Consider the following 25,110-nt stretch of genomic DNA (forward strand, 5'->3'; position numbering starts at 1 on the left):
CTTGTGCTGTTGGAGTTGTGGAAGTGCTACAGGATAGGAGTGTGTCAGTAACTTCAGGGAAGCAGAGCAGTTTCAGTAGTTTCTGCTAATTGCTTCTAATCATACTTAGGAGGATCCACTGTTGGCTTTGAAGATCATTGAAGGGCGTTTTGTTTTGTACATGTACCAGTACAGGTAGCTTGAATGAGCACAGAGAGGTTCCAAAGTGGAAAGTCCAATTGACAGTGTAGCCAACCTATTTTATGTATTATTATTTTCATGCACTCTTACAGTTGCTTTCAATTGCCTGCAGTAGATTGTCTGTCAAAACAAAGGATCTGAGTATTCTTTCTCTTTCAGTGATAGATTGTGTGGAAAAAATGAATTTGATTCTATGCATTTTGGTGTCATCCTGTGCTTCCAAATCAGTGAAGAAAAGTACGATTACTGTTGGAACTCTGTCCTTTAGATCTGCCACAGCGATTAGAATCAACAATAGCAGGAGCTTATCTTTGGGAGGATACGTTTAATGCAGCAGTAGATAGCAGGACCTGGAAGTTCAGTGATGTAGATAAGGGCTGGCTTCTAATAAGAGAAGTTGTACAGTACCTTGTAGTTACATTGCATCACCTATGTGACTTTTCCTTCACCCCATAACAGTATTTATTGAGCTGTATATATTTTAGGTGCAGGTGAATTTCCTTATGTCCCATTTTGAATTGCTTTAATATTTTCTTCAAGCTGAAGGATGGTTTTTCTGATTTCTGCTTCTCAAGTAGAAAAACTATTTGTATAATAGAAAGCAAAGGAACCTTACAACTTTGTGGCAATAGCAAATAACATTTAGGGCTTGATCAAAAGCCCAGTAAATTCAAAAGGTTTGTTCCTTTGGATTGAGCAGTCTTTGGCTGCTGTCTAAAACTGGTACTTCTGTCCCTGTAGCGGTCATTCAGGTCTGACAAACTAGCAAAAAGTTCTTTTAAGGCCAGCTGGTAATTCAAACAGGTACATAAAAGGGCTGTCAAATGTGCAGTCTTGCAGAATGCATTCCTTGGATTAACACTATCTTCAGTTGGTCCATTTGGCAAGGGCTACAGAAAGGTTGGGTACTCTTTCAAGAGAGGGTTTTGACATTACTTTCCTGCATTGTAGCCATGTTTCATTGCCAGAGGCAAACTATTGAGCCTCAGTACTGACAATATTGAAGGTCTGTGGTGTGAAAAGGCGGTAACGGTTCTGACTCCAGTTTGGCTTTTAAAGCCTGGGTGTCCAGCAATGAATGTGTGAAGCATGGCTTCTCCAGGTTGGTTGTCCCATGTGATTGTACTGCAGTGAGAGCTAACTAGCACTTGGGCAAGGTCAGTCTGTGGATAGAGGGCTCTGTTCTAGAGCAGGGACAGGTGGAGTATCTATGAGTGAACAGAAGCATTTTGAAAACCACTGTTGTGCAGTCTCCTTTGTCTGAAGCTGTACTTGGGCTCCTGCCTCGGTAAGTTTTGTTACTTTATCTACAAATCTTGTTTTTCATTTGCAGTGTGAATTGCCTATGGCTATGTCTTTTCCAGTAGAAATGACTTTGCCATAATAATGTTTCACCACAAATTTGCATGCCCTTTGTGGGAGAGTTTGGACATTGCACTCATTCTTCTATCCAGCTAACTGCTTCCCCTGAGAGAGAGCTGTTGTCAGCAGTGGGACTGTTGGCATAATTGCATTCTGTGCATGCATTATGAAGAATTTTGGTGCCCCGAGCCATTCCTGCTATGTTAGTAGCATTTTTGCTACCAGTTTTTAGCATGTGCTCCTTTCAGTAGTGATTATCTGATGCATTAAGTGGCTGCTGTCTCTGCTGGAAGTTGTTCGCTTATACAACTCCATTGGCAGAATGGGATCACAGTAGTATTTTTCTCATCTCTCAGTGTTAAGTAACTTTGTTTGGCTGTGCCTGCATTAACAAATATAGAATGCCCAGTTTCTTCTGCTTCCTGTTACACACAGCACAGAACTGTGGGAGGCAATGGTGTATTAAGTGCTGTGGTCCACTGTCCAGCTGAAGTCAAGTAACGCTTGGCTGTAACATAGATATGGTAGGAAGACATAGGTTAGTAGGGCAGTTACTGTGCTGGTGTGCCAGCAGTTGTCAAGAGAAGCTGTCTATATCAGGCTGGGAATATGTTGGTGCATAGCCTGTGAAAGTGCTTTCTGTTAGCTTGTTGCTGAATGGTTGTTACCTCTTTTTAAAGCTCATTTTCCCTGGAGATACTTCAGTATTGTGGACAGCAAACTACAGCTTGGCAGCTGGTTGGTAAAGTTGTGTGACGGTATTTTTATGGTGTATCATCTTAGCATTCCACATCCTCACCTCTTACCTATTCTAGATTCCTGAAGTGCGGTTTTTTGTATCTATGCTTTAGAATACCTAAGTTTATATTTCTTAATTTGAAAGCCTTATCGTGTGCTGATTAAATACAGCACGTAGAGTGAAATCTGTTTATGCATTTAATGTTTACAGAGGATGGTGGCAGTCGTTACCATGCTTTAAAAAGCTGACTTCTGTTTTGACATAACGTTTCTGGAAAATGAAAGATCTGAGTAAAGCATCTGGACTAGAGTTAATCTGCCAGGGCTGCTTCTGAGTATTTGTCTAGGTAGCAGTGATATTCCAGTTAGAAAGGTCAGTGCTTAAGGAAGAAAGAGTGCTCAGTGATACACTTAATGTACTTTAAACCAAGACTGAAATGTTATCATAAAGAAAATAAACTGTCCTCCTTACAACACAGAAGACTGATTCTTTTGTATCTTCTACTAACTTTTAAGAAACGTTTATGGATTGGGAAGGAAAAGAAATCTGAGAAAGGTAACTTGAATACTGACATCAGTATTGTAATACATTTAAGGAGACTTTCTACTTTGGAATAGTTGTGCAGCTTGAAAGTTACATATATATGGAGTCATGGCCAGAAGTCATTGCTTAGTGGAAGAAGACCTTCACTGACTGTCAGAATCAGTGCTGAGAGACTGCAGCAATTGAAGGGAGATCGAATGTCAGATGTTTGCAGTCTGTTTCCGTTCTACAGGAGATGTCTCCCACTGCTAATGCTGTAGAAATTTCCTAATATTCCTAAGAGGTACACAATATCATTTAGACTGTGCTATTTAAGGACAGCTACAAAATGTACTGTAGTAGGTTTTTGTGAATTCAGTTAATTTCACTGATAATTGCAGTTCTTGTTCGAGGGGATGACTGTTCACTAAATAGCTAAAGCTCTTCTGAGTTCTTAGGACTCTTCTGAAGGTCTGGGGCATCCTAGTAGGTAGATAAATGTTGGCCAGAGATTCAAGTTTTAAGTTACAGTCCTGAACTCCTGTTCTCTTCTTGCTTTTGTCAAACTTAAGCTCATGGACAGAAAGTATAACTTCCCCTAGTTTTCTCGTCTTACCTCATATGGTAGTTTTGTGAGTAAATTAATCATTTTCAGGAGCTAAACTGTCAGGTTATATAAACTGGTGAGCATGAGAAAATACTGATCCATAGCAGTTTAGCCTCTGAACAAAACTTGTTTGCAGTTTTTTGTTATTTATTATTTTAGTTATTAGAATTCAAACAAGACAAGCAAGTTTTCTGCTTGACATCTTGAATTATGTTTTGATACACCTTTTAACTTTAATTTGTAGCATTGTTATATGATATTTACATTTTCAGTGATGTCATGGATGTATATTGCATACAAGAAGAGCTCTTTCCGCTGAAGCATTTCAGCTGAAGTGAATGTGGTGCAAGCTTAATGCTTTGTATCAATTTATGACTTTTCTTAGAGCAATTGTAATTTCGGTAAGCGTCAGATAATACAGGTTTAAGTGCTGAAATTTAGCATACTTGTATGGATATATTTTTATATAAAAATAATTTTAGAAGTAAGTATAATTTGTTGTTTTTTTGTTAATTTGGAAGACTGCATTTAGCAGTTGCATAGCTGTACTTCAAAAGTACTAACTTTTACATCGTGGCTTTAGGAAAGTATGAAGAACAACGGCTCTGTCTCATTCAGAATGATCTGCAGAGAACAACAGGTACTACTGGGCTATGTTATGATGAGGGAGAAAATAAAGGCACCAAAGCAGTTTGCTTGATAATAATGAATATGGCTGGTTCTCTAAACATGCCATCATCATGACTATGCCAGCTAGATGCACCTTTAAAGAAACGAAGTTTAAATGTCTAAACTTCTAGCAGCAAGTTCAACCCTTGTAATAGATCTGGTTTTATTTGGTGATCTCCTTGTAATTTTATTCAAATGCTCTGATGTTAACCTCAAAAATATTTTCCAAGAATTCAGAGGAAGCGGAAAAAAAGTCATTGCCTCCTTTTACTGAGGATCCATACCACAAAAGCAAATATATCCCAGGAAGCAGATACTCCACGCGGCACAATAAGGCGGCAGCCACACAGGAAAGGCTGGGCTCTTGGCACAGCCCTTGAGGGGAAATGCTTCCTTGAAAGGACCCATTGTTGCTGGACGGGGGTCTTTGGGCTCCTAGTTCTCCTTGGAGCTTGTGGTTCTCTTGGTGCTCAGATGGGCATCATTGCCATCTCTGTTATCTAGCCATCCTAGTCTTGGTGGTACAACCAAATAGGAGGACTGGCAAGTTCATGCCTACCGAAAGTGGAGTGTTTTTGGAAGCAGCTTCAGTGCCCAGCTATTGAAGGCTAACACTGTGTGTAATCGCACCATGCCTTACCCAAGGTATTTTAAATGGTTTTAGCTTTCTTTTCCAAGAATAAATAAAACATTCTTTTTGTCCCTGTTGTCAAAATCTCTGAATTATAATCTCAACATCTAGTGTACTGTTCCAAAATAGGAAGGAAACAGTAAGTATCTAAAATAAGTGTATGTTCTGTTGGATTTCTGAACTGTGAAACAGGCTCTCTTTCCCAGGTAAAAGATGCTGAAATTTAAAAAGGAAACAAGGAAAAATTAGATTTCTGTGTGTCTATGAGTAGGTGCAAGCTCTGGAGAATGTTGACTTTTGGTGCTTGATTTATGAGATGAAAATTTTCGTTAATGGGAGTAGCTGCTGCTTGAAGTAAGATGAGTGAGATTACCCAAAGATGAAATGAAGTGCTTGCCTTTATATGTCCTATATTGTCCTTTATATGACTGACTTTTTTCCTAATTTCTCTTACAAATTCTTCAACTTTTGCATGTGCTACAGTGGTAGAAATTTTTATGTGATCTGCAAATGAGTATCTGAAGGATTTGAAGGCCAGTTAGAAAGTAAGTTTTCAGTATGGTATTGGCTGTGGCACCATGTTATTAAGATGTATTATTATACTGAGTTTATTGTTACTTGTAGAATTATCTTTTCTTAATGTAGCATGTATTTTACTATAAACATTGCAATTGCTATTACAGCCTGCAGAAAGTATACTTTACAAAGAATACACTCTACAAATGTAAATACAGTTTTGGTTTGGTGATTGTTGGATACAATGGTCTTCCTTAAGCCTAAACACAGAAACAAAAGCTTGTATTATAACAGAAAACCCAAGATGGGAAGTGATAAAATAGGTATTGAGTGGAGGGCTTTGTTGAAATTTAGCTCGTGTACTTGTAAAATTTCCATGTATTCATGAAACTATTATGTCATTCTTATTGTTAGAGCTGGGTTAGTTGACTGAAGTGTTAAGCTTTGTTTGTGGTACAAATTATTGTCTTACTTCAAAATATAGCTGGAGGATTTTTGGTATTCCATAGTTCTTTGAGCTAATGTTTTACCCAACTGTTTATTATACATGATGTGGTTAATTCCATATTTACAGGTGCAACCACAAGCTATGAGAGATCTGTAAATGGCAGGAGCTTCCCTTCATATGAGATGCATTCGTCAGGTTGAAGGTGCCTTTCAAAAGAGCTGCTTTTGCTTCTATAATTTGGGTTCCAAATTTACAATAAATGTTAAATTTATTTGTAAAGCTTTTGGTATTACTTTAAATTAAGATGTAATATTATATGTTGAAGTTAGAATGTTGTAAGCTTTGTTTTTTACGGTCATAAAAATGCCATATCCCCAGGATTTGAGCAAGTTGTATGACAGGTGTAAAGTATGTGATCTGTTTCAGTTTTGAAATGGTATTGAGTGACATGGCTTTATGTTCCAGGGACAGGCAAAGACAGGATTTTGTGCCTGCTGTTGTTCTTGCCAGCTAGTGTGAGAAGCCTTTAGCCTTGTACTGCTGCTCAGATATGGATCCCTCTGGGAGCAGAATATGGTGGAAACCGAGTGGAGGTTGTCAATGTTGGTAGGACAATCGTGGTGCACATCAGAGGTGCAGGAATACCTACTGTGGGTACATCTGTGTTCAGAACTTCCTTAGAGTCTGAGAAGTTGTAGAAAGGAGCTCTGGAAACTTTCCTTAGAGGAGATGTCTTGAGTGAAGAATGGATGCGTCCTGGTGAAACTTAGGGTTTAGAGGCAAGGAGGTATAATATGGATTTTAGCTGGGCAGTTTAATAGCCTTTAGAAACAACTCTGAGCATTTGTAATCTCAGGTCTGTTAAAAAAAAAAAAAAATGTCCTTTATTCATTAATTTTCAGGGCTTGCAGGTTATGTCAGTCTTTCCAAAAGCAGCCAGTGGAGAAATTTTAGAAAATAGTACATTATTTTCGTGTACATTAAAATAGCACCTCTTACTTAAAGGAGAGGGAATGGAGTGTAAGTATGGGACTGATCTCCAAGACACTGAGCTGAAGCTTGGGTTTAGCCCTTGAGAGCTTGAGATATTCCCTTTAAGCTTTCTTTATTAAGTTTTTTTAGTGTGCAGTATGCTAAGTGTTGCATTCTGAGAAGTGTGCTCCTAAATCATTTGACTTTGTTTCTTTTCTTACCTTTTAACCTGGTGTACTTGTCCATTTATTTATTCGTACAGCATACTTTGAATGAACTGAATGAATTGAGTATTTCAGATTCAGCTTTTTGGATATAGTTTGAGGAACTCACTGGCAATTGGCATAGGCAGGAGCTGCAAGCTCCAGCAGTAATAGCTGATAAGACTTTTCCTTCTATTTTTGTGGACCCATTTATAAGTGTGCTTTTTTCTCGAGCATGGCCTTTTAAATTATACCTAGAACTTCTTTCCTCTACTTCTAGCAATTCTGACATCAGGCTAAATATTACGCACACATTGGAAACAACTTGCTGAATGCAGCCAAGTGGTGTGTAGACCTGGCAGTCTCTGGAGCAGGATGGCAAAGGGGACCTTGGGATAAGAACCAGCTTTTTTCTCCAGCGAAGAAATATTTTTGTGGACTGTTGTGAAAGTTCATAATCTTCCTGGAATAATTTCGAAGAAACATTTTAATTGTTTTTACTGCAAGTAGCTGCATAAGAGGTATGAGCATATGAGCATACTATAAGATTCAAATTTAGAAATTGCTGACTTCAGTGGAAGGCTAAAAGAATGCACTTCTCTTCTGGTTTGGAAAACTTATTGCCATTCTCTGCTGTTAATGGTCAGCCACAGCCCAGGTTTTTTCATCTTTCTGAAGAAGTTGGATGTATTTGGAATTGAATGTGTTCTCAGAGAATTGCCTCTTCTGGCCTGGTGTTGCTATTCTAGTTTGAGGAGCTCTTCAATTTTGATTTCATAGCTGCCAGTATGGCAGAGACGGAGCATCAGCTGGTGTCTTCGGTATGTAAGGCAGCTGCTACCACTTGTAGGTCCATCAGATGGAGTGCTGAAAGCCTTTGCCATAATGCACAAAGAGCTGTTTTGGTAACTGCTGTAAATGCGTGCAAATGGCATGCTGTTGGAGTAAGGATAATGCCTGGTAATGAATACTGCCTTTGTAAGGTCTGCCACGTTGGTAGGGTGATTCCTTCTCTTGATAAAGGATTTGGAAGAATGTCCGTGAAGTGCAGAAACTCTCAATTTCTGAGCCTTTGGCTTCCTGTTTTCAGAATAATACAGGGTTTTTCAGCTAGTCAGGGTACAGCTGAATGTCTGCTCTCAACAGGTACTGCCTACAGTTAAGGACCGAAACTTTTTAAAGTTAGAGATCTGAAAGACCTGTACTGATATAAAGCTATTTAGAAACTTGCTTCACAGCTATGGACTTGAAAATGATCTCTTAATGGAGGATGTATTTGTTGTTACTATGTTCTGGAAAGGAATGTTTAGTCTTTCAGTGGCCCCAAACGATACCATAATGGATCCTTTTGGCCTCAGGAAAACTGGATGGGTTGCTTATTAAGACACTAGGTTAAGTTTCACGTAAATGATTCATGTTTGAACTTTATCATTGTGTTTTTTTAGATGGGTCGGTTGTTCAGGTGATTTTTTTTGTGGTCCTAATTCTCATCTTGTAGAAATGTGGGTGCTAGGCTTATTCAGTAACAGACTATGCAGGCAGATGAGGAAGATGATGTGCACTCATCATTGCACGTGCATTTCTTAAATTTGGCATTTTTCATGTGTGTGTCTGTGGCTTTTCCTGCCTGCTGTGCTAGAAGGCTGGGTTTGCCCTTTGGCATCTTCCAAAGGCAGTGCTGCTTGATAGTTGTACAGCACCATTGCTGATTTCTGCAGTGTTCGGGTGGTGACCAGGTTACCTGATTTAGCTTTCTAGAGCTTGATTCCTAAAGCTCTTCTAGCTTGGTATGTGCAATCACTTTGTTATGCACTGTGATAAACTGCAAAATGTTTAAGGTGAGAAACGTGTGTGTATTTTTAACTGCATTCTTTATCTCTGTTTTTCGGCTTAAAATGAATTTTGTTGTCTCTAGTCGGGACAGCTGTAAATACAAGGAACTGTTTGGTCAGAAGCACATGTGCTTTCAGCTATGCAGATAGTATCAGGGCTCATGCACGGACCTGAAACTGCCTGTAGGATCCTTGTGAGGCAATTGTGGTTTGAAAAGAATGAGCTGTACTGGCAGGCTGATGCCTGGAAGTACTGCCTCTCTGTGAGCCCAATTACAGGATTGCAATTGTTCATGCACAGCAGAGGGGAAAAAAAAAAAAGCACAATCCAAGCAGTGCCAAATTTTCTTTGATATGTTAATCTTTTGATAACAGTTTGAAAAGCCCTTGGAGACTTTTTTTAGATTTTAGACAAAATAGTTCATTTGTCAGGACTTCCCTTCTAGATAGGGTCGCAGTTATTAAGAACGGCCTCGTAACTCATGATGGCAAATGCAAGTGCAGGGGACGGCTGCTGGACTGCCTGGTGGTAAGGGAAACTTTCCTTTGTCTTGGGGTTTCGTACAGATCTCTGAAAACAGTACAATAGGGGATATGTAAGAAACAAGTTTGTAACCTCAGTTCCTGGTGAATTTTAAATTGATGAATGATCACAGACTGTAAATGTGTGTGTAAAAACTTAGTGTTTTCATGTATGTGTATGCATTGTACTTAAGTCTTGAGTGGTCAGTAAGTTTTATTTTTATCCCCAAAACTTATTTTAAGTTTCCCAGCAACTGCAGGAGGTCTCCGACTTCTGTTTGTGTATCTGCAGTCTTTATAGCCCTGGATGTTTTTCTCTTGCTATTGTGAATTTTCCAGTTGAAATGGAAAATACCTGGAAGAATGAACTGATAGCAATTACATATGCTAGAGCTGAGTTAGTTTTTTAAGGATTATGGACTAAGACAAGTGTGTGGAGAACACTGGGAAGACCTTTCTACTTCTTTCCTTACAAAGCAAACTTGAGGGGTGACATTTGAACTGATTGATTTTTACTAATTTTTATTAATTTTATATATTATGCCACCTGTTGGAAAGGTGACTTCAGCTAAGCTTGTAGGCCTTATACCTTCATGTGTACTGATTGAAACTTACTGTAGTTCTTTAACATCATTTTTCTCAACACATGTGCCACAAACTCACCTTTACCATCTTTTCATTGTTGCTACAAATGTTTATTGCTTATAAACATTTTGGTAAAAGTGCCTGGCATTCTGCTTGCTCAGTCAGCAAAGGTCAACTAATAGTTATCAGTGTAGTACCTCAGGAAAAGGTGCAACATTTTCTTCACTGTTGAGTGCAGTGTTAGGGTTTTGTGTGCTCCTGTAACTTAGGACAGTCTTCATTATTTGGTTTCCTTGAGTGTTTTTGCCCTGATTAAAAGCTGCATAGTGAATAAAAGTGTCAGTTTAAGAAAAAAAAACGTGTTTTAGAACTTGCATGTCATACCTAACAATTAAGGAGGTATCAGTTGTGCTTATCTTATGGCTTTAATTCCAAATCAATCTGCAGTGAGAAAGGTAGAGTTCAGTATTGGACCGTAATAGAAAGTTTTCAGCTTAACAGTACAACAGTTGTGGGCTGGTGTTTGAGTCAAGGGGGACTGCTGGTAACCAGTAAGCTTCCTTTGATACAGAACAAAATAAAAGCTTGATCAAGCACTGGATTCCTGAAGTGCTGCATTTCTCATCTGTGACAGAGCTGTGTGTTGTGCAGTCCTTAGCACTGTGTGTGCATTTCTTCCACTAGAACCTTTCTCAGAGGTGAGAATAAATTTCTGAGGAGCCCTGGATTTGAATGGCAAAAAAAAAAAAGGTTGTTGGATTCCTGTGTCACTTGTTGGCTTAGCTAGAGAGGTGACAGTAGCTTGCAAAAGCTGTGCAAGGATACGCTGATACACTGGGGGAGTGGATTGGAAAGGGCTTTTGAAGTTGATGTTGGTGGATGTAACTGTCTCAGTCCAGGAGGTGGGTTTGAGAGGAGCAGACTTGAAGTCTGGTGATGTGATTTGTACAAGTGCTGAGGACTCAATGATAACAAGGAACTCATTAACAGTTGTGCTTCTGTCATAACGCTACTTAATGTAAGTATTTTCAGCGGTTGCCTCCTGGTCTTCATTGACTAGCTGAGGTGAGGTTAAGTGGATGGCTTTTACTGTGACTTTTTGGGGGGTTTTTTGGAACGGCTTTTTGTATGAAAAATGACAGTTTCAATAACGTTTATATTAGCTGTGCTACGAGAATGAATTCTTAGGATTACTTATATGCTATGGTAATAAGTGCTGTCTTCAGAGAAATGGATGCACGTGCAGTAAATGAAAACAAGGTTAATGACAATACAGAGAATGATATCTAATCCATGCTTTGGCAGGTAAGCAGTAGCTATTTGGTATTTTTAGGTGGTAAATGGTCCTGTGAAAAAAGATAGGGGCTCATGAATTATAAATTATATATAGTTAACTTGTACAGGGGTACTGCAATGAAAGCTAGATGCAGTTTTAATTTCCAAAATTTAGCTGTTGGACTTGGTATTTCTTATTTTCTTTGTGATGCTGAAAGTTCTGGCTAGCCTCATAAGTGGTGATAACCTTATGTCTGTAGTTCTTCCCTATTGGAATAGGAATCTATGGAATTATGTTTATCACATAGACATCTTGGCACTCTTGTTTTTTTGTGCTCATGTAACTTATGTTTCTAATCTGTCCTTAGAGCACCCCAAAGATTTGCAATTACAATGAATTTACTGTAAGAGGCACACGTGTTAATGTAAGTTAGAGAATCATAGAATGGCTTGGGTTGAAGAGGGCCTTGAAGGTGCCCTAATTCCACTGCCCCTGCTGTGGGTAGGGACACCTCCACGAGGTAAGGCTGCACAAAATAGCAATAAAAGAATTGTAAAGAAGACAAAAGCCTTGACTAACCATTAAGCATGACTTGATTTAGAAACATTAGACTGGGAACGTGAAGACTGTGATTTTTCTAATGTCCTTCTTTTCTGCTTTTTTTTTTTTTTTTTTTTTACACATGAATTTTTCCTGTTTAGTTGAGAAGTGCACATTCCTGGGCTACAATGCCTTTCCTTCAGGAGGATAGCCTAGCTTCTGAAAGCATCTGATTGAGCCATTACAGTATATAATGATAAGAGTGTGTAATCTTTACTTACGTCTAAGCTTTTTCTTTTTTTTTTTAAAGTTTTAAATTATGTTTCTCTCATAAAGTTTGTAGAATGTACAAAAAACATGGTATGCTGCATGTAGAGAGTAACCAAGGTAGATCTAGGTAAATTGCTACAGGAAACTACTGCAGTGCAAATTCAAGATCTTTGTTAATATGTTGTCGTTGTGTTTCGTGTGTATGCACTTAAAGTTAAAAACAAGCCTCTAGACAACCTAATACTTATCAGTTATGTTGCTTCAAGTTTTTATTATTTTGTTTTACAGGTCTTCCATATCTCACATTGGGAAGTTCCATATCATACTAAACATGGAGAAGGAAGAAAAGAAATTTGTCAATAAGGCAGAGGAGGAGGAGATGGTAATTAATTGTGTATTCTGTTTTTATACTGTGAAAGAAATGTGTTTTTATAATTTTTGTCTACATATGGGGCATATTCCATCAAGAAGTGTCTCAATTTAAAACAAGATTTTTATAAAGTTGTACTTCATCATTCTTTCTGTAATTATGAAATGTAGTCTTGGGATAGGTAATGTTTTTTGCTGAAAGCCTTTGCAGAGGTGCTCAGTTGAGATCAGCAATCACATAGCAATGCTGATATTTAACAATATTTTAAAGAAAAATGGAAGTGGAACAAGGTTATTTTTTCTTTTCTCCAATCCCTGAAGCTTTTTTCTTGTTGGTTAAAACAGTTTAATTACCTCAAATTTGGCTCTGTTTACTCTTGCATATTCATGTTTATGTAGTTAAGACTCCACTCCCTAAAACAAGGAGAGCATCTTTGTGGGTGTTTGGTAGCATTTAAACTTATCTTTGCTTTAGTCAGAAGCAATCTCTTACTGTTCATCCAGGAAAAGTCAGCAGCTAGATTTGACAGAAGTAGTGTCAGCTGATCTTTACTTTTCAAGTCTTCCTTACAGATTGCAGAAAATACTTGGGATTTTTCTTTATTGGTGAAGTTTGCATGTTGAATTCCTTGTTCTTTCTTTAAACACACTGCTAGGAAAAGCTGCTGTTCATTAGACCACCTTAGACATGGAGAGTAGGTAGAATGCACCTTACAACAAAAAGTCAAACTGCACTGCATATGGCCTCATCATTAAAATAAGTCCTTTTTGAAGGGGATCACTTTTTTTTACTTTTTTTTTTTTTTTTTTTTTTTGCTTCGAAAGAGGCAGTAGTATTTCCTTCTATTCTTCACCTCTTTGTTTTTCATGTTAAAGAGTGAGTATTGGTTCCAGCATTTTAGGGGTAACAGAATGGGTTTGGTCTGTTTTTTTGTAAGCTGAGAAGTCTACAAAATAAACCTCTTGAAAAACCTTTTCTTAGTAAAGGCAATATTGCTTAATGAAAATCCCCAGAATTGTGCAGAAAGTTGGTGTTAATGTGAACAGTGCCAGTGGGACTCAATGGGAAACGTCATTGCCGTTTTGCAGCAGGAAATATATGATGTAATGTGAAACTCAGGAATGTAGCACTGCATCTGGTAAGCCACTGAATTGTGTTTTGTTCCCAGCTCTCATCAGGTTAAGTTGGTACATGCCTTTGACTAAGACACACTTAATACTTTGTGGGTTTTTTATTGAGAAGATTTTTCCAGCTGGTGCAAGGTGCATAATCTTGAGAGTGCTGCTTGTAGTTTCACAATAGCATTTCTTATTAAATAGCAGACAAAGTAATCAGGTTCCTTTACTTAGTAGTAGTATTTTGCAAGTATTTTTATACAGGTGTTTAGAAAATAGTATGAAAATATGTTAGCACCAGTAATTTGAAACTGTGTGTGTTAGCTTATCAAATGCTTACCTGGCAAAACTGACACCTGACTCAAAACAAATACTTGCTTTTTTTCTTAAATGCTTGGTTGGCTTGTACTATATGCTGATCATAGATGTGATGAGACTTAAGGCAGGTTGTGTTACAGCCTAAGTCTTCATGGACCAGTCCAACAAAGGAGACAGGTTCTGTAATGAAATGTTTTGAACAGTGTGTACGTGCTGCTTTTGTGAGGCTTTAATTGATCTTTGTATTTCTGACTGAGCTAAACAGTCCTTTTTGTTACTTCCCCATCATTTTTTATAAAATCTTTTCCTCCTCCAGAAAAGTGAAAGGAAGAAAATAGATTTCAAATGTATTTCCCTTTAAGAATACTTAATTTTATGAAAAATTAATGTCAGTTTCCCAAGCCAGAGACATTAAGGGGGTCACTGGTTGTTGTTTGTTTCTCTGTTTCCATGCAGGAAATCTATGGTTATGAATTATGTCGTTGGAAGCTGGTGCTAGTTACTGTAGGAGTGATCTGTTCTGGTGGCTTCCTACTCCTCCTCCTCTACTGGATGCCTCAGTGGCGTGTGAAAGCAACGTGCAAAAAGACTACACTTAAAGACTGTGAAGTGGTTCTGCTGAGAACAACTGTAAGTCTGTAGATAGGAGGGTGTGCTTATCCAAGTTAGGAGTTGTTTCTCATCCCTCTTGCTGTTTGCTGAATTATACAGATTCTTGTCTGCCTGGTAGACACAGTTTTGTTTTGTAGTGCTGAAGAACTGTGCTCCTTAGTACTGTGTTTAGCTTTGCTGCCTGTGTGGGAAGAGTGACAGATTTTTGCAGAGGACATAGTGAAAACAAAGTCTTTCCTTTTGGATTTTAAGAATTAAATACATGAATTATATTTTCATTGAAAGCTGCAGATCGGATACCTTGTCCTTACAATCTGATACACAGTTTTCAGTGTGACTCTTCATCAACCATTTTAAGTTTGCTGAATTAAGGTGAAAGTGTAGATCCAAGGGTGTGATATCAAATTATATTTTTACTCTTCAGTTGCTGTTTGTGGTATCTCGTTATGATTTTGTGGTACATCTTCAATTCTTCTAAGTGGCAGAGTGGGTGAAGCTGCACATATAGAAAACTCATTGTTCTTCCTGCTACAGAACAAATCTAGTATTTTCTGAAGGACTGAATGTGTCACAATTCAAGTGCCAGGTTTCATTGCTTAAGAAAAAAACAATAACAAATCCTTTTAGTGTGGAAAACATTATTTCAGAATTGTGGAATTAAATGCATTCTTAAGGCATCTGACTTTAATTTGAAGTTATCTTCTATAATTATGTTTAGACTGTTATCTGTTGACTCGTTGCTACAGCTACTGTAGTAAAATGCTGTTGAAATGTTGTAATAGCTTCCTTCCTTTCTTTTTTTTTCCATAAGGATGAATTCAAGATATGGTTTTGTGCAAAGGTTCGCGTTATGCCTTCTTTGGGAGCCAGTCCTTTACAGAATCTTGACCCTATTGTACACAAGGTTCCAAATGGCCACACTGTTCATTTCTGTGAATCTGCTGCAGAAGAGAATAAAAATTATTTGAAAAAATATTTGCCTGTAAGTAGAGCTGCGGTGCTTCACTTGCTAACTTTCAGAACATCTACAAGTAGTGTCTGGTGTAAACACACACAGTGCAGTAACATCAGTTACTTCATTTGTCTAAAAGCCTAACAGACTCCTTGGGTAGAAAACATCTCTTCTACAGTAGCTCATTGCTGGGCATTGTGAGATGTTTGAAATATTATTTTGAAAGAAAACCGCTCAGTTTTCAGTAGCTTTTCCAAATTCATTTTCTGTCACTGTTCAAAACGGAGTGGGGAGAGAGGTGCTGAGTGGTGCCAGTTTAATACCTGGTTTGTTGCCCTTGCAGATTCGTTATTTCACACATCACAGCGTGAAGTATTTCTGGAATGATTCAGCTCAAAGTTTTGATGTTGTACGGTAGGAATATTTCTTTCTTATTTTACTTAAAACTGCATTTTTTGTAACTATCGCATGCCTGAAAGCATGGTGAAAAATAATATATTCTGACCAGATGTTTTAGCTCAACGAGCCTTTGAACAACTGTGAGAGCAAGGAGATTTTAACACTGTGACTTCTGGAAAGAGAGTTTTTGTTTAATCTACCTTTATTGAGCATGATTTATATAGGGTAATGTGCTTTGTGCACTGCAGGCTTTTTTTTCTTTTTTTTTTTTTTTTGCCTATTCTAGGAGTGTTATTTGAGAATATGAGCACCTTTTTGTAGAGAGCAGTTCTCCCATAAACTTGTAAAATATTTTCCTTCTGTTAGAATAACCTAAGCTTTTTGCATTGCTGCTGAGCTAGACCCAGAAAGAGTACCTAGGAAGAGGGCAATTCACTGAATGCTCGTTGCTCACCTTTATGGAGGTTTGTGCAGCTATATTTAGCCAAGTAGAACTGGAAGCAGTGGCTCTTAGTAACGTCAGGTCTCTTGCAGTGATGGAAAACACCTTTTAGTGGACTGTACAAGCTATGTGCTGAAGGTTATGTGCTGTAATTCCTCTTACCCAGCAGCACAGTTGCCTGGCATCAGGGTTGAAGATAGAAGCTTTGATTTTTTGACTACTTTTTAAAACAGGAAGTCTGAATGAGAAATGTACTTTTCCACATAATGATTCAAAGTTACAAGGACTACATATAGAAAAAAATCATGACCAATGACTGGAGGAAAAATAACTGAAAATTTCTGTGAAATCTATTCTACAGACACATGAATAACATGGAAAGTTATCAGCAGTGACAACAGTTACAAGAAGTGATCATCATACAGGCAGTTAAAAAATTCAGAACTCCTCTGGAAAGATGGAGATGTCTCATTTCATTTGTAAATAATTAAAAGCTTCAGATACATTTTATTATGTTAAGTCTCTTGAGTTACAATGGTACAGGTACAGGGAAAATTTGTACAACTCCACATGGTTAGAAATAAGTATCATGCCTCAGAGTGAAAGCGATGACTCGAAATTTGGCATTTGCTGGCTGTTTGACTGTGCCTTTTGATGTTTTTGTGATAGCTCAGCTAAGTTATAATCCCCTGAAAAATTTCAGATATGCCTGTGAAGTTGTGAGCATTTATTCAGTCACATTCTTGCTAATATGCCAAATTTTCACTGCTGTGATATGTTAGGAATCACTCAGCCTGACCAACCACTTGTTTAGTCAGGTACTGTAGCTGAGCTAGAATCCACTACTTAACAGTTGGGTGCTGAAGTGGGGAAAGAGCCTCACCTGAGACTAGCAGAATACAGAGTCATTTTTGGGCAAAGTCAAGTAAGAGCAAGAGTATGGTGTAGTTACTCTCTACAGTGAATTAGTTTTGATCATGTAGGGAAGTTCTTGGTATTACCTGGGAAATAGCAATTGAACTTAAGAATATAAACATCCTGAAAAGAATTCTTAAACATTCATACTGGTTGCCTTCACTGGCATGCATTTCTTAAGTTGCTGTTCATTTTTTTCTATAGTAACATGGTAGAGAATCAATTTGCAAAGAGGTGGGACTTTAGACTGAGGGCTTTGTAGTAAGATCCCAAGGTAAGCAATACAGCTGTAGTTGTGTTCTAAGTATAATAGTATATAATGAAGATAAGTCAGTCTGCACAGTCAGTTATGCAAGTATCCAGAAGACAGAATGGTTTGATTACATAAACACTAATCACAGTTCAGAAGGGAAGCAAATAAAGATTTCTTGGGCAACTAATTTAGTTGTGAGAGCTTGAGTTTCGTTATCATTGTTCTTATAATAATGTAGCATTAAGAACCCTGGTTTAAACACAGGAAATGCAAGTGCAATTGTTCTTAAACTAAATCAGACTTGGCCGTATAGCCAAAGAGGATGCACCTTTGACCCTGTATGTCTGTTTTGTTTTAGCTAGTGTCAAATGAAACTTAGAGAGCGTTGATGAGGAGTTCATATCATAAAGTATGTGCATACTGGGATTTTCTTAATGTCTTGGGAATTCAGCACTGCAACACTTAAGTGGAGTGAGGCTAATTTCTCTCATTGTGGACTGAAAACTAAAATAAGTTTCTTTTCTGAGCAAAACTGGAAGAGAAGGGAGAGAACTGGGACAGTGGGGAGAAAGGCATAGTTACTAGAAAACGATTGTATACTGATCTAAAAATCTTGCTTTAAAATTTTTGAACATGATATAATTTAGGGAAAACTTGTAAACCTGCGATGAAGTTTATTTATTAGCATTTTTACATTCTCATAATGATTTCACCAGAAGCTGGTGGAAGCATAGTTTCAGCCTTTGCAACAGTGAGGGTATTAAGCTTTTTTCCTATGTTCTAGAGAATGGAAATAATTCTTACTATGTGCATGCACAGTAGAAGGGGTATTTTTTCACTGGGACACAACTCTGAATCTTTTTTGTAGATAACTTAAGTTTTCCAATATAGTAAAAGACTTGTGTTGAGAAGTGCTCTTTTTTCTTGTCGTCTGTGAAAGCCTTTTAAAAGATAATGATGCTTTCCTATGCATCCAAATTATGTCCTTTAGAAAAACATGTGGACATTGGGTGTTATATGTTCAATTAAGTGAGTTTGTTAGTTCAAACAATTCAAACAATCCTGTAGCTGTAAACAATGATATTTCACACATTCTTTCTTATCTGAGGGTTATCTAATTTACAGCATTTATTTTCACAGCATGTAGGAGTCCTATGAAGATGAATCTTCCAGTGTTGAGGAAGCACTTGGAATGTAGACTGTATTTTACCTAGTCCTGGATAATATTTTGATAGCAACATGCTACGAATTTGCTTCAGTATAGGGTTGTCAGATAAAGAGATTGATAATTGTTTCTGAAATGCTTCCAGTACTTGTTAGAGCCAACTGTAACAGATAATTTGACGAAATAATAATCCTATTTACTTCATATAATGTCTTAAAAAAACTTGTTCACACTTCAGAGGATTTGAATATTAGTTATGCTAGCATTTTAGTTCATTTTTCAAATGTATCCCTACTATTATTGAAATAAAGGTATGAGTGTCCTCCAGAGTAAGGCACGTCAGCAAGAAGAAGGCTTTTAACATCGCATTTGTATCTGCAGTTATGTGAAACAGTAACTAGAAAAGTGTTAATTAAGGGTGTAACTCTCTTGTGTTGCTGAATACTTGATGTTTTAAATATCAATTTCTGAAATAACTCACTGACTTTTTTCTCTACTTAGAGGATTAGATGACTCTACATTCTGTTCTTCAATTCATAATGAACACAGCAGAGGACTGACAAAGGAGATGCGTGATTATAGGTAATGTTAAAATGTTTGAGGGAAGAACTGCTTTGATCCAACTGTCTCTCCTCATAAAGTTAACAAAATTTAGAAGACAACAGACAGTGTTACATAAGGAATATTGGATGCCAGTAGAGAGCGACATGGCCTAAGCTGTTACCTAGTTTCTTAATTTAGAAAGATACAAAATGAAGCTTTCCAGGTTTTGGCTTTCATTTTAAAAGATTAGTTAGTATCAGAGATTTGTCCCATAGTTTGCATGGATCTGCCTATGGTTGGTTGGAGCTAAACATGTTTCCACTTCTTAAGGTTCGAGTTAGCAAGAAGTAACTGGAAAAAGTATTTTGGTTGTAGCATGCTAGACTAACTGTGTAAGCATGCCTGTCGAGGAACAAAGCTGTGAATGCCCAGTGAGAACAGAATCTGAAGTGTAGAATCTGAATCCAACCAGCTGGAGTATATATTTTCAAAACGTTCATATGTACATAAGCTTTGGTGTTCTAATTTATTGCTACATTACCTAAACTAGAACAGCTTTGCATTCTGTTGCATTCCTGGCTTTTTTTTTTTTTTCATATCAGACCTTCTCAATTTAAAATGTGGAAGCATATTCTTGCTGCTTCCATTTTCTATTGATTTGTGGCTTTTCCTTCAAGATTAATGTCAGTCATGTCAATCTTATTAAATCAGATCAGATCTCATCAGAGATTAGTTTTTTGCTTTCCTTCTCATGATTTGCTATTCTTCATGCTGTGCTTAAAACTAAGATACAGAACCATGAAAACAGCATCTTACTGCAAGGGTAAGAATTAAAGTTAGAGATTAAGTTGGTGAAAGCCACATACAGGGTTTCAGAATGATATGATTATTAAAAGTGGACCTTAATACAGTTCTTAGAGAAATCTGTGAAAGAACCTAAAAATTAAAATACAGTTTAAATTGAAATAAAAAGTAATTATCTTCACGTTGGAAGTATGTAACATCTCATTTGACAGGCATAATGGTAAATGCCTTTTGAAACAGTAAATGTGATAGAAGGGGCCATGGATTAAATGATATTTTATATTTTCTGGTACTAATGGAATTAATTCAAAATGAATAAGATCTTTAAAAATTTTAAGTATATTTTTTGGTTGATTTTAATGCAGGAAAATGTTCTTTGGAATAAATGAAATTGCTGTGAAAGTGCCTTCCATTTTTAAGCTTCTGATTAAGGAGGTAAGATTTTTTTTTTTTAATGAACAAAAATGTATATCATTAAAAGTTATTTTAAGTACAGTGATTCTTAGACTAGTATTCAAATAATAATGTGAAATGAAAACCTCAGAGAGCCCAGCACTCATAAGGAAAAATGATAGGGAATTTTATTTTTAAGAGCTGCATATCTACAAGGCCTTTGCTACAAACTCTTTGGAGTTCACAGTGTGGTGCCCTAGAAAGGACATGAAAAAAAAATGCCAGAAATTTTTGAGTGGCTATGCATCTTGTTTTTATGGTTCGTTTCAAACTTGATAGTGAACACAGTCAGTGGCTTTATCAGCCTGGGTATTATACATTACAACATACTCATAAAATCTAATGTGTTCTTGCATGTACACTTGATTTGCTTGTTTCATTTCTCTTTTATAGTGTGCATTTGAGTTGCTAATTTGTTATCCATGTGATAATAGGTGGTAGAATATTTTGAACAATGAAATTCTCAAAGCTGAGCTAACGGATAAGAGTGTTTATTAATAATTAAGAAATGATAGCTTTGAAAATAAGAGATCTAATTTATTATGCAACAGTTATACCTATCATTTTTGCTTTGAGATGTAGGGGAAAGTGCATACGATCTTAAATACTATTTATATAAAATGCTGTTTTAATGAGAGATACTTTTGGAGGGTTGAACTTGTGAAAAAGAGGGAGCAATTTGACAAAACAGGCAAAATCTACATTTAAAAAAAAATTTTTTTTGGAAAGTTTTATCTCCTCTGTAGAGGAGAATTATTCTGACTCTTCTGAATGAGAATGCATTTGACCAATTGGCTTAACTTTAATGTTCTTTCACTCTTCTAGGTTCTCAATCCTTTTTACATTTTTCAGTTGTTCAGTGTAATATTGTGGATCACTGATGAATATCACTACTATGCATTAGCAATTGTGATCATGTCTGTATTATCCATTGTTAGCTCACTCTACACTGTTAGAAAGGTAAGTTCAAAGTAAACATGCATCTTCTCAGCTTTTTATTTATCAGATTATTTTGATGTGGAATTTCTATGAATCTTTTAGAATTTTTCAGAACTATACACATAGAATCTTGTTAGGAATTTTCCCTCTTTGAGTTGGAAGAATTTGGATCTACAGTTCTTTTTGAGACAGTTTTCTGCTGACTTCCCACACTCTTGAATCAGATTGACCTGCCTTCCTCAGATAACAGAAATGCTACCTCACACAAAGCTCAGGTGCAACTACATGTATTAGATTGTAGTGACAGTATTGGTTCTTTCTTGCATTGTTCCCTCCTCTTTGAAAAAGTCCAGTGTAACTGAGGACCAGCCAGACTTGTGGATTATTAAATTGGTGATGCATTGTAGACTTATCTGTAGTGAATGGAAAATGAAGTAGTAACTATCCTTAAATTGCAGTCTTTTAAAATACCAGAGGTGGGAAAATTAATAATAATAATAATAATAAAGTCTTCATCAAAGTTTATATAAATACTGCAGTTCTTTTGTATAGAATCATAGAATCACCTCCAAGATCGTCCAGTCCAGCTGTCCACCTACCATCAATATTTTCCCACTTAACTATGTCTCTTAGCACAACATTCAACATTTCTTGAACACCTCCAGTGATGGTGACTCAACCACGTCCCTGAGCAGCCCATTCCAGTGCCTGACTGCTCTTTCTGAGAAGAAATTTTTCCTAGTAACAAACCTGAACTTAGCACAGTTTGAGTCCATTCACTCTAGTCTTATTGCTATGTATTTTACTAAGCAAATGTTTTTATAATTTACATGGCAGTGTGTATTTTCTTTCAAGAATGCTATTAAAAGTAGGAATCTGTACAGGCTGATTTACTTGAACTTTATTTGCCTATAAATTTCCTAAACTATTTTGATACAAATGCTTAAAGTAATATTTTGCTGTAGAAGAATTAGTAAAGAATCTTATAATTTTTGCTTGTAGAAGTACAGCATTTAGAAGAGGAGAAGCTGTGCTTTGAAATTTTGAACTGTTTTCTCCTTTTTGCAGCAATATGTTATGTTACATGACATGGTAGCAGCTCACAGCATTGTAAGGGTTTCTGTCTGCAGAAGAAATCAAGGTAAATTTCATGTGCTCTTTGGACAGTTGAATTTAAGTGGCTTATTAAATGTGAGCTTAAACTTGATGCACGTTTGTTCTTTCACCTGCTTGTAATGTTTGCGTTTCATAGCAAAATTGCATGAGAAAAGGAGAAGTTGCAAAGTGGGATTGACATATGGTAGTCATCTGTTTAGGATTATTCTATATGGTATTTTTAGCAAGTATCAGATTTGTGTTTTGTAGGGTACTTCTCTTTGTCATATCTACCATTCCAGGTCGTATCTGCTGTCTTCTCAGGTATGTAGTTATCACTGTGATGTCTTTCTAGGTCTAAAGAGGTGCATGCATTGGATTTCCATTGCATTTTAGTAACCAGCAGAGGCTGCAATTGATTTCTGGACTTCTGCTCATTTGGATACTGCAGTAGCTGAAGATTATTAGGTTACAATGTGTGATATTGTTTTGTAAGACATGCCTTTCTGTTGTACTTTTGTCTTTTTAATGAACTTTATTTAATCTTCTGTTTGAGCTTGACTATTTTCATTTGTTACATAAACTATACTCATGTGCTCTAGAACATAATCTATAATGGCACTGGTTTTATCAATGTGTTTGCGTTTTCTTTGCCTCTTTTTGAAGAATTTTCAAAATGCCACTAATAAAATGGATTACAGTGTTAAATATCACCAACTGGATGCGAACTGTGTGGATCTGTGGTGACTGTTTTCAGGTAAACTTGTTTGTGTTCTTACACTTAGAGATTGAAGAAATCCTTTCTACCAATCTTGTGCCTGGAGATATCATGTTGATTCCATCTAATGGGACAATTATGCCCTGTGATGCAGTACTTCTCAGTGGTACTTGTATCGTGAATGAAAGCATGTTAACAGGTAAAATAAACTTATTATGCTTGTATGGCTGAAGACATTTTTTACCTGTGTGTGTGCTTATCTTGCAGCTTGCTCTACAGAATTGAGTATATTTGTTTTGCTTCAAATGTGTGTGTTCCTGCCATTAATTGTACTCATAAGTACTTACGCACTTAATGCAACAGATACCTGGTACAGCTTGGCAACTCCAAAAATGATTAATAGTTTTTTGTTGAAAAGTTTTCTTTTTAATATTGAGTCCTCCTGCCTCTTGACTTGGTGTTCTCAGTGTGGATTGAATTTTGCAGTATGTTTCTTCAAAAAAAATTTAGCACAAACTTTTTAACTGCTTCCAGGACGATGGTAGTGAGTAGACTGTTCTACTCTGTTTCTTAAACAAATGATTACCTCAATAAGTTTGTGCCTGCATGTTCTGAAACCAGCAACCTGATGTCATTGTCAGACAGCTTCAATGAATAGAATGGCCGCCTTGTTGTTCCTAGAATAATATGGCAGGCTGGCAGCATTTAGAAAATTGCAGTTCAGAGATGGTGCATTTCATCACGTTCTGTTCCTTGAATATATCCAAGCCTCTTGCTGCTGCTAGTAACAGATAAAATTGCTTGCTGCCCTGATCTGAATGTACTCAGTCACCAAAGGAGATCAGAATAATTTCCTTCAACTTCTAGTTTTTCTGAGTAAAGATGAGGAAATACACTGCAGCAGGAAAGCAAGCTTGTCCTGTTTTCTTTGTGAACTGTATTTTGCATTCCTCTGACTTCAAGTAAGAGGGACAAATTCTGTATTGGAAAATAGAGAATAAGATTAGGTAGAATCTTGATAAGGAATCTGGTGAGGGGAGGTTAATAGGCGAAAAGCTGCCTAATACCTGTGTTGAAGTGAGATTGTACTTTTCCACTTGAAATCATGAAGGGAAAATGTCTGCTGCTCTTTGATTTTGCTTAGATACTGTTTATCCATTTAAGGTGAAAGTGTTCCTGTCACGAAGATTAATCTACCAAATCCGTCAGAATATCCAAAAGCAACGGGAGATGAAATATACAGTCCAGAAGCTCATAAGCGACATACTTTGTTTTGTGGAACCAGTGTGATCCAAACACGTTTCTATACTGGAGAATTAGTTAAAGCTCTGGTAGTGAGAACAGGTATAGACTTTTAAGTTTATCGCTTATTAATATAATAACACAATTTTATAGGTGCACATGAGGTGATATTTCATTTCATTACATTGAATGTTGCTAAGGCATGGATAAATGATTATACCCCAACTAATTCGATAAATGCCTGTTACAGTGCTAGCAGAGCTAGATAATGGTGTGGTGAGAATCTGTTGGCAGACAGAATGAGAATGAATCAATCTTCAGCATTAATTTAAAACCTGGTTGTATGCATTTTCAAACCCTTTACGTATATTTTTACAGTGTTGCAGTACGTATGCCTCTTTTCAGAGATTTGGGGTATTATTGGATTGGGTTGATGGTGGGGAATCACTTATTTTAGTGGAGCTGTTGGCAATGCAAAATGCTTTTCTTGCCCAGTTTGTCAATGCACATAACGCTTGCCTAAGAAACTCAAGCATTTATTTATTTGTTTATTTATTTACAGAAGTGATTATTTATACTAATATTATAAAGCTTTGGCTTTTGATAGCTTTGTCTATTCAAAACAACTACACTGACTGTAGTAGTTGGGGATTCTGTTTCATGAAGGTGGTCTTGAATTACAAATCATTTGTGATGAAATGCTCTGTTACATAATGGCATGCTGAGCTCTGAACAGGTTCATGATTTCTCTCCTGCAATAACAAGTTCAAAGCCCAGAGGCTTCAAGTCTTATTCATCTTGTGATGAACTCATCCTCTTCAGGACTGTTGAAATAACTCCTTCGTTTTGGTAGAATTCTGTATGCCAAATGTTGGCTTGGAGAGCTTAATGTTTCCTGTAA

General features: G+C 36.9%; 1 protein-coding gene across 10 annotated transcripts in view; it reads left to right on the forward strand.

Moving 5' to 3' along the window:
* ATP13A3 (ATPase 13A3) overlaps positions 1 to 25,110 on the forward strand; it is a 55,085-nt gene that overhangs the window by 6,670 nt on the left and 23,305 nt on the right. For 4 of the 10 annotated variants that reach the window (XM_090147376.1, XM_031596242.2, XM_031596240.2 and 1 more), the window contains exons 3-12: positions 12,163 to 12,256; positions 14,134 to 14,307; positions 15,101 to 15,271; positions 15,585 to 15,655; positions 18,917 to 18,997; positions 20,128 to 20,197; positions 21,041 to 21,175; positions 22,223 to 22,295; positions 23,035 to 23,166; positions 24,132 to 24,311. In XM_090147376.1, coding sequence (XP_090003502.1) covers positions 12,206 to 12,256; positions 14,134 to 14,307; positions 15,101 to 15,271; positions 15,585 to 15,655; positions 18,917 to 18,997; positions 20,128 to 20,197; positions 21,041 to 21,175; positions 22,223 to 22,295; positions 23,035 to 23,166; positions 24,132 to 24,311 — 1,138 coding nt within the window. In that variant the 5' untranslated portion in view covers positions 12,163 to 12,205. The other 6 variants (XM_090147371.1, XM_090147372.1, XM_090147375.1 and 3 more) reach the window with 6 other exon arrangements.

This window comes from Phasianus colchicus, chromosome 10 (genome assembly GCF_987193195.1).
Source record: "Phasianus colchicus chromosome 10, bPhaCol1.hap1.1, whole genome shotgun sequence".
NCBI classification, from domain to species: Eukaryota; Metazoa; Chordata; class Aves; order Galliformes; family Phasianidae; genus Phasianus; species Phasianus colchicus.